This window comes from Stigmatopora nigra, chromosome 16 (genome assembly GCF_051989575.1).
Source record: "Stigmatopora nigra isolate UIUO_SnigA chromosome 16, RoL_Snig_1.1, whole genome shotgun sequence".
Classification (NCBI taxonomy): Eukaryota; Metazoa; Chordata; class Actinopteri; order Syngnathiformes; family Syngnathidae; genus Stigmatopora; species Stigmatopora nigra.
Window position 1 is genome coordinate 3,693,824 of NC_135523.1, and position 12,030 is coordinate 3,705,853.

The 12,030-nt window shown below is 39.1% G+C and overlaps 2 protein-coding genes across 2 annotated transcripts in view; both read right to left on the reverse strand.

Moving 5' to 3' along the window:
* ptprn2 (protein tyrosine phosphatase receptor type N2) overlaps window positions 1-4,032 on the reverse strand; it is a 93,747-nt gene extending 89,715 nt beyond the window's left edge. Inside the window, exon 1 of the mRNA XM_077736521.1 lies at window positions 3,622-4,032. Within this exon, the coding sequence (XP_077592647.1) occupies window positions 3,622-3,709 (88 nt within the window). The 5' untranslated portion in view covers window positions 3,710-4,032. The remainder of the gene's footprint in view (window positions 1-3,621) is intronic.
* Window positions 4,033-4,437: 405 nt separating this feature from the next.
* On the reverse strand, window positions 4,438-11,917 carry ncapg2 (non-SMC condensin II complex, subunit G2). The gene is made up of 25 exons (XM_077735679.1): window positions 11,657-11,917; window positions 11,238-11,405; window positions 11,036-11,150; window positions 10,810-10,967; window positions 10,522-10,656; window positions 10,344-10,438; window positions 9,707-9,863; window positions 9,522-9,614; window positions 9,336-9,452; window positions 9,061-9,237; window positions 8,836-8,988; window positions 8,089-8,311; window positions 7,920-8,017; window positions 7,666-7,839; window positions 7,281-7,351; window positions 7,045-7,201; window positions 6,818-6,985; window positions 6,490-6,600; window positions 6,173-6,419; window positions 5,903-6,099; window positions 5,637-5,762; window positions 5,386-5,489; window positions 4,918-5,018; window positions 4,758-4,848; window positions 4,438-4,678 (listed from the first exon to the last, which is right to left on the reverse strand). The coding sequence occupies exons 1-25, from the start codon at window positions 11,732-11,734 to the stop codon at window positions 4,618-4,620; spliced, it is 3,375 nt and encodes a 1,124-aa protein (XP_077591805.1). The 5' UTR covers window positions 11,735-11,917; the 3' UTR covers window positions 4,438-4,617.
* Window positions 11,918-12,030: the final 113 nt, after the last annotated feature.

Consider the following 12,030-nt stretch of genomic DNA (forward strand, 5'->3'; position numbering starts at 1 on the left):
CACTTCCTTTTCCTCCGCCCGTGTGGCAGAGATGATTAAAAATGATGCCATTTAATTAAAACGTAATCTTGGTTGACTCTGCTGATTAGCGATTAAAAATGCAGGTGCAACAACAATTACACAGTTGATATCCTAATGAAGTTTCCAGACAAAAAAAAGTCTACATGCTAACTTTCAACTGCGATAAATAAGTGGTGTCATGTCATTAATTTTTAATAGAAGAAAAGTCATTTTCAGATAACACTAACAATAATATATAACCAATGAAAAGTGTCTAAAAAGACAAATAAATTAAACAATCAGTATTGAAATACACTAAAAAACTTATGCCAAGTATTTAAAATGTTCAGAAAAAATAAAAGGCATCAGTGTTGTGCAGTGAAAATTGTCAATATATTTGAGCATTAAAAACTTAATATTACTCATTATTAAAAGTATTTACCAATAAAAATGACCTACATAGTCAATTAATTACACATTTAACATAAAGTGCCTTAAAGAATTCCCATGCAGGTCACTTTTTTTCCACCAGTTCCTGGCGACAGGCCTGTCCGCCTGGCAACAGTCATGCTATGAATTAAAGATGGTTACGTCGCCCTGGCAACGGGGAAGCCAGAAATAGGCAAGCTTGACCTCATCGTCTGGCCTGAATTGAGACATCAGATTTTTTTTTCTGCCACTACATTTATGCGTCTACTCCTCATCTATTATTTACATACATTCCTATGAGCCAGGATTCCCATTTCTATACATATATATCAACATTTCTGGCCACTTTGATTGTCGTTCATATCTGAACCAATAATAAAAGCAAGCTTTTACTGTATTAGATTCTCAGTCATAGGAAAACTTTCAATAAAACAAAGATTTTCTGCTTAATTCAAACTTTGCGAATGTTATTTTTACATCATCTAACCCAGTTGCATGTCATTTTACTATAACAACATATAGTGCCATTATTCAAGCTGCAAAAAAGATGTCATCACTCTCACTTGTTGCCATTTTGTAAAATAAAACAAGCAAAAAAAAACATCCTTTTTGGTTTGCATCCTAAGCTGTGTGCATCCCTACTGCAATGAGAACTGGTGTAGGATATTAATCACCCTGAAAGGAAGCAAACCTGGCGGCATTCATTACCACATGTGGATAAGCTCCCAAAATGGACACGACATCATCTGAACTGTGTTCTGACCTCATTTTTTTTGTTCTATTCGTTAAAACCAGATGACACAACGGTGGCACCTCGTGATACCTGAGGCTGTTTTCACAGCCCGGCCCGCGGGAGGCTAGATCCATGCTGCGACACAGACGACAAGAGCGTTATTTTGCCAAAAGCGTCTCTGAGGGAGGTTAGGCACTCTTCGGTGTAATTTAATTCCTCACAACTCCTTCTGTTATCACACCAACCAGAGAACATATATTTATAACTATACTTTAATTGTGTAGCTCCATCCAAAACTAACCAAGCATTTATCTACCCATGTTACCAATCATTTATCATATTTAACACATCTAGATGGACTTAATGGAGCATGATTTTGATATGTCCCTTAGAGAGGTCCTATCAGGCAGGTTCATGGCAACCAGCATATGTCAGGATTGGTGCCACAAGGTAATAAAACCCACATGGCAACATCACATCACATGGTATGGCAACTTGGTTTGTCGTAATTCACTGCAGCACGCTCAATTTAATTGTTGGCACGTGACTATGGAATCGTATGACCACCTGATAAAGCCATGCATACATCTGCATAAAATCTTGAATACTATATGACATTAATATTTAAGTCTACACATCCCTCTTCAACTGACTTACCCCAAATACATTTGAAATGTTTTAACAAGCTTCTGTTGACGTTTTTTTGTTTTTTCACAGATTTTTGTACTTCTTTCAAACTTTGTACCCTATTAAATATTCATCTTTATTCTAAATTAACAACCTCCAGGGGTCAGGAACCTTTTTGACAGAAAAAGACATAAACAATTCTTATTTTCAATTGTTATGCATTGAGAGCAATACTCAGGATTTACTAGAAGTAAAAATATGTGAAAATCCTTTAAAGTAGAAAAAGTATCAGATGTATATTGACAAATTAGTTACCCTGATGCAAATCAATGGGATGGATGCATGCATGCATGCATGCAGAAACGTTTAATTAAAAACTGGAAGATTAAAGTGACTCTAGAGAAGAGAGAAAAGAGCCACATGTGGCTCCCGAGCCATGCGTTCCCTACCCCTGCTTTATACCAACTCATCAATCAAATACAACGCCAAAACTACAAAGTTTTTTTCTTTCTCATATAAAACCAACTACATGCAGCTATATAGAACATCATTTATGATATTCCAAAGCCATTAATATGCAGAAATCATAAAGTATACAATGTATATGCAATCACAGGCTTAAGTTTGTCTCCACCGACACGCTACTTGCGTACGTATGCACGCAATGCTTCCAAAAATAAAGTACGTACATGATCAATAAAAAGCAGTCTGTATGAATCATACCTCTGCTTCATGCTGCGACTCCATAACAAGAAGCACTTCAATGGAATAATGTGACGCATGAATGGAATGCAGTAAATGTCTTTAAATATTTAAGCGGATTTATAGATGCCGTGTGGATGGGCTAAGTAAATGTAGTATTTGGTTTAAAATATGTAAGTCATGTTGCATTACTCAGATCAGGTCAGATTAATATGTTCATAAGTAAATATGGGTGCACCCTCTCATGTTATTTTAGACCAGTTTTTGAAGAAAAGTGAGTGTTTTTAAGTTGAAAAATTGATCCTGAATTGGACATTAGTCAATTGTGGGCCCCATCAGCACATCATACAATAATTAAATTAAACAATAATAATACAATAACAGCTGAATGTGTTTTTTTGCGTTTAAGTGGTCTATGATTTATTGTAAAACTTGGTGGGAATGTGCATCTTCGGCAGATATATGCTGTAGGGGATTAATAACTAAATAGCTTGAAAATAAGTCATGATGTGGATTTTACATCAGCTCGGACCCATCATCTAGTTCTATACCACTAGACGTCGCCATCAACATGGGAATGAACTGCTATTCTTTAGTTAAGAATTAAATAAGAATAACAACTTCATATATAATTGTGATGGACTCCAGAAAAAAAGGCTCTTGGTTAAGATGCTTTTTCCTTGCTGTTTAAGGAAACCATCTATTGTATAGTGCGCCACAGTCAAGAGTTACATTATCCTTATTCTACTTCCAAGTCTCCAATGTCTGCACATTTACCACTGCATACAACAGTCTTTTTGGTCTATTTTTTTGTGCATACTAGTGCAAAATGCACACTTTTCCTCCAAAGATAACAGCCATCAAACATTTCATTGTCACATTTGCTATGTTGTTCTTAGAAAACAGGTGTGCAAGCAAGTGCGCAGGTGTTCCTAATGAATGGGAGTCGATCATGACACCAACTAGGCCATGATGTACATTATGTTACTTTACAGTTAAGGATGTATGGATTGCATCTTGCAACATAAGAACTATTATTAGAACAATCGTGCATGATAGTATGATAATTAAAGCCTGGATCATGACAATCGGGAGGTACACATAATAAAAAAAAACAAAGTGGTACTCACCATAGCTTCCATCAGCGTATGCTGGTGTAAAGCAGCAAAAACAGGCGCTCAACGCGACGACGATCGCGGGACACCATGCAGACGCCATCCTGCCACTTGGCTCATTCCATCCGCGCCTTACGATCGCATGACTCCGGCCGATCTGTGGTGGGATCTGCCCCGATGATGGTGGAAGATGATAAGAAGAAGTTAAAATGGCTGCATGAAATAAAACTGCATAGAAGAATGGAGCGTGGTCGACAACGTCTTTCAGAACCGAACAGCGATCGAGGCAGATGGAGGAGCCCCTCCTAACGTGACGTCAGGACGTCGTGGAGGAGAAACGTGCGCGATGAAACCATGATGGGAGTCATGGCAATCAGTTTGGAGACTGGGCGGGGTACACGTGAATGAGCGATGGACAGGAGCAGAATGGAACGCGGACCTTTACCTCATTGGCTGTTGGTCATGGCGATTTGATTGGACGTCTATTGACGTCAATGGGAGTCAGTAGTCCTTTGGGAGTGGTGGTTATAGTGGACATCTATGCAAAAGTTGATGTGCTGTCCCCTTTTAGAAAGTAATTTTTTTGGACCTAGGAACTGAAATTAAGATTAGTTAAGGCCTCAAGTAAGACATTAAAATAGATTTTTAAAAAGGATGACATTGCAGGTTACTTATAATTATTTTAAAATGGGAAATGGTTTGTGATTGGTCATGTTTCAAGAGGGCAATCTATACTACAAGTCAAAATGGAATGGTAATCATTTTTGCATTAAAATATTTAGAGAACATGAGACCAATATTATACCTAAAAACGAAACATCAAAATAAGAATTGATTTTGGGCATTTATTTTGGTATTAGAACCCACCATAACAGTCAATATGTGCATGCAAGAATATGTATTTTTTAAACTCCCTGGCTGCAATTGATGGCCCTGTACAAGTAGAATGATTACAATAGCAATTTTTCTAAAAAATAAAATAAGAAAATTCTCAAGGAAAGTATCTTTCTTTCAGTCTGCCCCATCTGTCAGAATTCCCTCCAGCATTTTCACCGATGATTGATATATGACTCTGGAAAGAAGGATTTTGTTTAACTTCATGAAAAACATATTAAAATACCATAATTCAATCAGATTTGACATGGGCCCACCCTTGGAGGTCACTGTCAGTGTTGGCATGTGCGCTAATCTGTTTCTGCAAGGTTAGAGCAGCTCTTCTTAAGTACGTATTGAACTGTGCCCCTGTAAAAAAAGTCAATTTTGTTAGTAATGTTGGGATAAATAATGCATGAATAGTATATTTTGGCCCACTGTGTTTTAGGGCGGACAGGAGGTGCACAACGGCGGCCAGCTCATTTAGAGAGGTGAAGGCGTTGGAGTCCAGCGAGGAGACAATCTCAGCCAAAAAGGTCCTGATGGCAACACACAAGCTCAAATTGACCAATCTAACTAATACATTTGATTCATTTAAAGTTTTAAAAGTGTATTTTAGTTTACAAGCCTCAATCTAATATATTCACTCCAAGAAAAAGTCAGATTTTTACAGGGGGGGAAAGATGAATAAAAAAAAAAACATTGTTCAGAAAAACTTAATTCTGTTGTTTTATTTTTAATTTAAAAAAAAAAAATTAAAATAAAATGTTATGAGAATGAAGCCATATTTTGAGGAAATAAATGGTCATTTTTTTTTAATTCAATCTCTTCTTTCACTGCTACAGTGATACTTTTATTGCTTGTTTTTTTTTCATATAAAAAAATAATATGTCAGAATATTCCTACCTGGTGACTGGTGCCGACTTGAGGATGACGGAGAGCAATTTACCGGAAAGAGGAGGCATGTCATCTGCGTTCTCTGGAGCAATCACTTCTTGCAGGTGTGTCACCTTAGGGGTCATCAATATAAACAGTCTAATTCTCTAAGTTGCCTTTCTATCCAACTATATAATGAGCCTAATGGTCATGTGATTTATCACTGCTGCAACATATTAATCTCCTCTTGGGAGGGTGTTGCTTCAAAACGCCCTCCTTACCTTTGTGAGGGTATATCTGATCTCCACAATGATGATGGCGACAATGGTGTCGAAGATCCCATCGAGGTCATGGGCTTGAGCCACGTGCAAGAATTCATCGAGGTTGCTCAAAGCCAACTGGCATAACTAGAAAATAAAGCACAACATTGATCATTATAAATCAACCTTCTGACTACTGCACATAAAGATGAAATATATAACTTATATTATGGCTATCAACAGTCCTGATTACTACAGGACACATTTTATCAGAATACAACTTGTACCTGTTTAGCCTCCTCTGGTTCTTTTTTAATTTGGCGGGCCAAAAGCTCTATTATCACATGAAAGATATTCGCTACCACAGCCAGACATTGGGTGGCAGCCTCCAGCTCGTCTCCTTTTTGATTGTCATTCGCCGAGTAACTTATAATCAACTTCGCCAGAACCATCAGGACGGCAGGGAAGCATAAGTAGCCTGATTCTGTACAAAAGAGGATTGAAAGATGACTTAGTTAATTAAAAAAAAGTGCACCAAAGCATTTTAATGACATCACCTGATCGCACGACGAGTGAACACAGGCCCAAAACGTGACTCTTGAAGTTGCTGTCATCCAAACAGAGAATCACATCCCTGCAGACTGTCAGGAAGGTCTTGATTATCTCCGCTGCTAACGTTCTCGACTTCTCCCCTTCGTCCTCGCCGTCTTTCTGGCAAGCGCCGGCCAGGAAGGGCAGCACCTTTTCGCGGACCCACATGGCCGTTCCCTCAAGAGATAGAAGGTACTCTCGCCCTTGGGAAGTCTATTGAGAAATGATGTCTATTTACAATACATTTTCTTTCACGGTCTGCAACACTTTGAACCACACTCACTTCTTCGTGTAGGTGTGTGCTTAGGCGGCCATGATAGGCCAAAGCCTTAAGGGCAATGTCCACGCCGGTTTCGTCCTCGTCGGGAGAGTTGAGGTGATAGTAGAGCTGTGCCTGGACAAGAATACTTTTGTAAGTGACAAATAAAAATCTAGCATTATTCGAAAAGGTTCAAGAGCAATAAGCCCTCTTCTCTGCGCAGCAGCAATCATATTGCGCGCAGTAAATAAAATCCAAACTTTTTTTTCTTATGTTTTCCATGTTTTACAGCATTTTTTACATGAAAAATTAGAGGGAACATTGTTCAAGAGCATTGAATATATTCACATACTTCCCCGTTTCCTAGAAGCTCATGGAGTTGCTTTAACGGACCCTGACTTAGGGCCAAGACCTTGTTGCGCGCTGACCGGTCGAGGAGAAGGTAGTCCAAGTATGCCAACGCTAGCTGAGGCTTGGACTCCGCCGTATCATGAATGGTCACCTTCCGCTTGGGGGCTTCCTGTTAAATAAGGTCATGTGAGTGTTGTTGTTTTCTTAACAACAGATGGATGAACTGACCCTTTGCTTCCCAAGCAGAGATTCGGAAAGCCATTCATTGATGAGCTGCAGGACGCCGGCGGTTTTGCCCCAACTGCACATGCAGTCCAGGAGCTGGCCGTAAACTGAAGCCGAGGTACCGGGTTCCATCTTTCTCAGACGAGACAACACAGAATAGCTAGGGCGAAAGAAAAAAAAAGAAAAAAAAATCAGCTAAAGAGAAAGTAGATGGATGGAAGAGTCAGAGTGCTACTCACCTAAATGTTACTACGGAATTAATGGGCATGAAGGAAGCCAGCACCATAAGGGACTCTTGGCATCGCTCATCCTGAAGACAACAAATTTAATTTATCCTGATGATCAACAACAAATTGAGTTTCTAATTTGGATATTCATATAGTAAGATAAGGACAACCAAAAAAGGAAATAAAGGCATTACTGCAGTAATACTTGACCCATATAGGCACTCATATGAATAATTTACCAAAATGCAGAAGTTCACCAAACAGACAAAGCCAAAAAAACACAACTACATCATATCCAATAGCACTCATAGACTAAAATGCTAAAAAAAAGTATTACTATTTTTTCGAAAACAATTCTTAGCATAAGCATCTAAATTCAAGCCATTGATTGCCATACCGTGAAGGCGCTGAAGTATTTGCTCATGACTGCGCCGAACTGGGTATGCACATGCTTTTGTGTGTCTTCATGTTGCTGGAGGGTCCTGTCGACACTCTTCCACAGGACCACCAGGACTTCCAGCAAACTGGCCACGACATCCTTCTCCAGTTGAATACGATTTTTGTCCTGAGGCTGAGCAGAAAGAAAAAAAAATCCAAATCAGATTGACCCAAGCCTACATATATTATTATTAATTTATTATTATATCTTACTATTGTATTGGCCATGTCATTATCATTGACCTCCATGTTTTCGACATCAGTTTGAATGGATTTGTTAAGGACTCGGCGAATAGCCAGCATCAACTTCACTGTATTAACACAAGTTGAAGTTCAATATTAAACATGGACATGCTATCATGACATTGCAAATAAGTCTGACCTCTATTCTCTGGGCTGGAGTGCGAGTCGGCATACATGTAGAACTTCCGGGCTGCCGCGGGGCTCATCTGGATGAGGGTGATGCAGCGACTGCACCACTCGATCGCAGTGGCGTCGGCGGGGAAGAAGGAGTCGAATAGCAGCTCGGAGAGGCGCTTGGAAACGGGTGCTCTGTCAGAGGACAGGCGGCTCACCAGGTGGTCCAGACTGCACACTTCCCAAAACTGCAGAGAAGTGTGGGGGGTCATTTATATAGTTTTGCAGTTATGGGTGAACAAGTTATATTAGTTACATTAACACAGGGGTCGGGAACCTTTTTGACGAAGAGAGATATAAGCAATTCATATTTCCAAACATTATTCCTTGAGAGCCATACTCAGAGTACTTTAAAACGTACTAAAAGTAAAAATACATGAAAATGTGAGCATTTTTTAATTAATTTCACCACTTTCAAAGTAAAAAGAATTCTGAATTTTTTTAGAGAACATTATTTCACTGTTGCTAATCAATGAGTATCAATGAGAGAATGCATGCAGAAGAGTCTAATGAAGAAAAAATATGATTTTAAAAGGCAGAGCCATATACACCCATTAAAAGAGTCACATATGGCTCCTGAGTCATAGTTTTCAAACCCCTGCATGATTAGCAGAACCATATTTAGCCCATAAATGACTATAGAAGAGATCAGTGGAGATTTGTTATATTTTTGGTGATCAAAAATCCAAATTTCTTAAACAAATTAAGGTACCTTAGCTGCACGGACTGCCTTGAGCTTGAGAAGCACCTCGACAAAAGCCACGCGGACTTTCTCTGAGGTATCGTGGAGGCTGCTCTTGAATTTAGGGAGAAACTTTTCCATCACAGGATGGCTAAGCACGTTGTCCAGAACAAGGCAGAGATACTGAGGAGAATGCAAAGTTCAGGAAAGCCCCATCTAAGGCTAAAATTGTCATATTTCTTAAGGAAAACTCACTGTGAAAAGAGTACTGCGAACTTCGTCGGAGGTGCTGTCTTGAGCTAGCTCTTTAAGTTTCTTTAGGAAGTCAATGACAACCACTGGAGGAAGCATCTCCCACAACCTGGCGAGGATCTTGCAGACGCCCAAAATGGCGCTGCAGCGCACACTTGGGCTTACGTCAAACAAAAGGACCTTAAAACATAGAGAAAGCCATTTTATAGATATCACTGGACTCTTATTTTCCCAAAATGTATTGAAGAATGACTAAAAAAAAAGAGAAAAACACTCACCATGAGCTTGTCCAACTGTTTCTGAATTGCCTCTTCAATTTGCTGTTCGGGGTCAATGATGGGAAAGGCATCCGTAAAAAGCATGGTGGCATTGGCACGAACTTCAAAATTTGGGACCTTTAAGAAAGAGATAAGAAGATAGACAGTAAGGATATGTCAAAATAAAGGAAGATATGCAATACGTACACTGAGATTCTTCCAAAGTATTGGTTTGTAGAGGGCATGGAGCATCTTTTCCACTGGAGGGTAGACTTTCTTCTTGTGGAAATAGAACATGAACTGGAAAAAGCCAAAGATAACATAAAATATATAATTCATGCTTCTTACTTGTGTTTTGTATTTGTAGATTTTTCTTTTATTTTGCTCATTACCTCTTGGATTTTTTTGAGGACGGGTGACGACCTATGCATCAAGATGGCACACTTCATGAAGTCCTGTATGCAATCGCTTTCAATCTTTTCTAAGAAGTTGCCGCATGCCTTTTTCCAAGCTCGGAAGTAAATCTCTGTCAGGTGGGATATGGTCACCCTGGAATATAAGTAGTAGTAGTAAGTAGTACTTTTTGTTTGTTTTTAAGTAGTTATATACTTTTATTATTGGTTGCTATTGATGGAAAAAGAAGTTCAAAAATGGTATACTTTTAAGTGCACCATATGTAAATATGTTCATTATCACTTAATAAAGGGAATTTGTAGTGGTTTAGTTATGAAATTTGGACACAAAAGACAATGTTCAAGCTAACGATTGGGTGAATTAGCCTCCTCTGGTGGACAAATACAAATACTATTGGTTGACATTTAGGAGTCAAGGGTTAAAATCTAATTAAAGAATTAGTATTGTATAGGATGGACATTTTTCATCCGTTTTTCATTAGAACTTTTCATGTCATTTTAACATCTAGGTCTAATTAAACGATCAAAAATGGAAATTTGTCAGGCCTTTTAAGACAGTAAAAGGTATAAAAAATAAAACTATCTTTAAATATGAAGGTAAAGGCCGGCTTCTCACTTGTCATAAAACTGCAGTTCATTTTTGATGGTTCCATGGATCACTGGGATGAAGTCGACATGCCAGCTGAAGAGAAACACCATGAAGCGCTTGCCCTGTGGCACCACAGACACAAAGACATGCACGGTTACACTTTCAGCATGGTGGCAACCAAGGGGCGATTGGCGCAAAACCTCACATCGTCGCTTCGGAGGAAAGGACGACGCAGGAAACATCGAGCCAGCTGCTCCCCCAGCTGCTTGCCACTTTCGGACTGGTAGTCCACATTCAGCAACACCTTGTGGAGGCTCCACAGTCGTTGGATCTCGGCACCCTGACAAAACAATTTAATTGTAAATGGCTTATTTTTGCATGTGGAATTATAGTACATGCAAATATATAACGCTAAACACATTTCAAAGACCCGATCTCTTTTTTTTTAGGTCTTAAACACAATAAGAAAGGCAACTTGCAACCAAATACTGACCGTTTTTTTCAAAATAAAGCACTTCTTCAATGCGATGACAAAAGCACTGAGGCCAAACTTCTTTTTGTTCTTCAGGCCTTTCTTCCACCAATCCTCACACAGAATTTGGATGTGGAGAAGGACATTTGACTCCGTTACGGGAAGTGACAGTAGAACATCTGGATGTGAAGACAAAAAAAAATGAAGTGGAAACTAGGATTGAAGAAGTACCAAAATTGGCACTCACCGTGGAGCTGGTGTGTACATTTCAGAAGACCGATGTACTCGTCTCCATTTTGTAGGATCTTCACGGACATGGTGACCACAAGCGTAACACCGGCTATGACGGCCATGACGTGTTTCTGGAGGATGACGGACATATTAGTAGAAAGCATTCCTGCAGAGAAATTTATATATATATATATATACAAAAAAATGAATCAGCTTACGGGATCGGGAGCAGACTCAACATCCATGGCATCCTCCCAGCGTTCAGGTGGCATCTCTTGGAGGACCACTTGAAGGAGGGTAGAAAGTTTTCTCCATAGATCCTCACGTTGATCCTTTGACAATTCTTGCAGGACTTCCTCCACGTCAAAAGGGTCTGTCTTGACTTTCTGCTTAGCAAAATAGCATGCAATCAGAGAGAAATCAGTAGATTTAAATTGTCTGCACTTGGGAGGTCATTTAAAAATAAAAAAGCAAAAAAAAAAAAAACTTGCAAGGTACTCTGTTGTTGTTGTTTTACATAGTACTCTATTATTGACATCGATTCGGGTACAACTTTCCGATCTGCATTACATTGCTGATCTAAACTATTTTCAGTCTAAAACCGACAAGAAAAACGAGTAAAATCAGAAAAACTTACGTGAAGTTGGACGAACTGAAGGAAATCATTCACATTTTCCTGACAAACGGATTCCAAAAAAGCCTCACGCTTGGACATGATGTCGCTTTTAGTTGACGCTAAAAGAAGTTCTCTGGCGATCTGATCTTCTTAGTGACTGAAACACAAGAACGAACTGCGATCAACGTATTTTCAGGACTTTTTAGGAAGATTTCGATGAGTTGGTATAGTGACAGTTCTTCATTGCTGATAGTGGATTGTGAACCCGCTAAAATTCGTAGGACGGTTTTTTTTTACGTCAGGACGCAAAGCATAAGTACTACGTCAGGACGTAAAGTGGAACACACATGCAGTTATTACTTTTTGCCACATGAGGTCATAGTTTCCCCATTTAC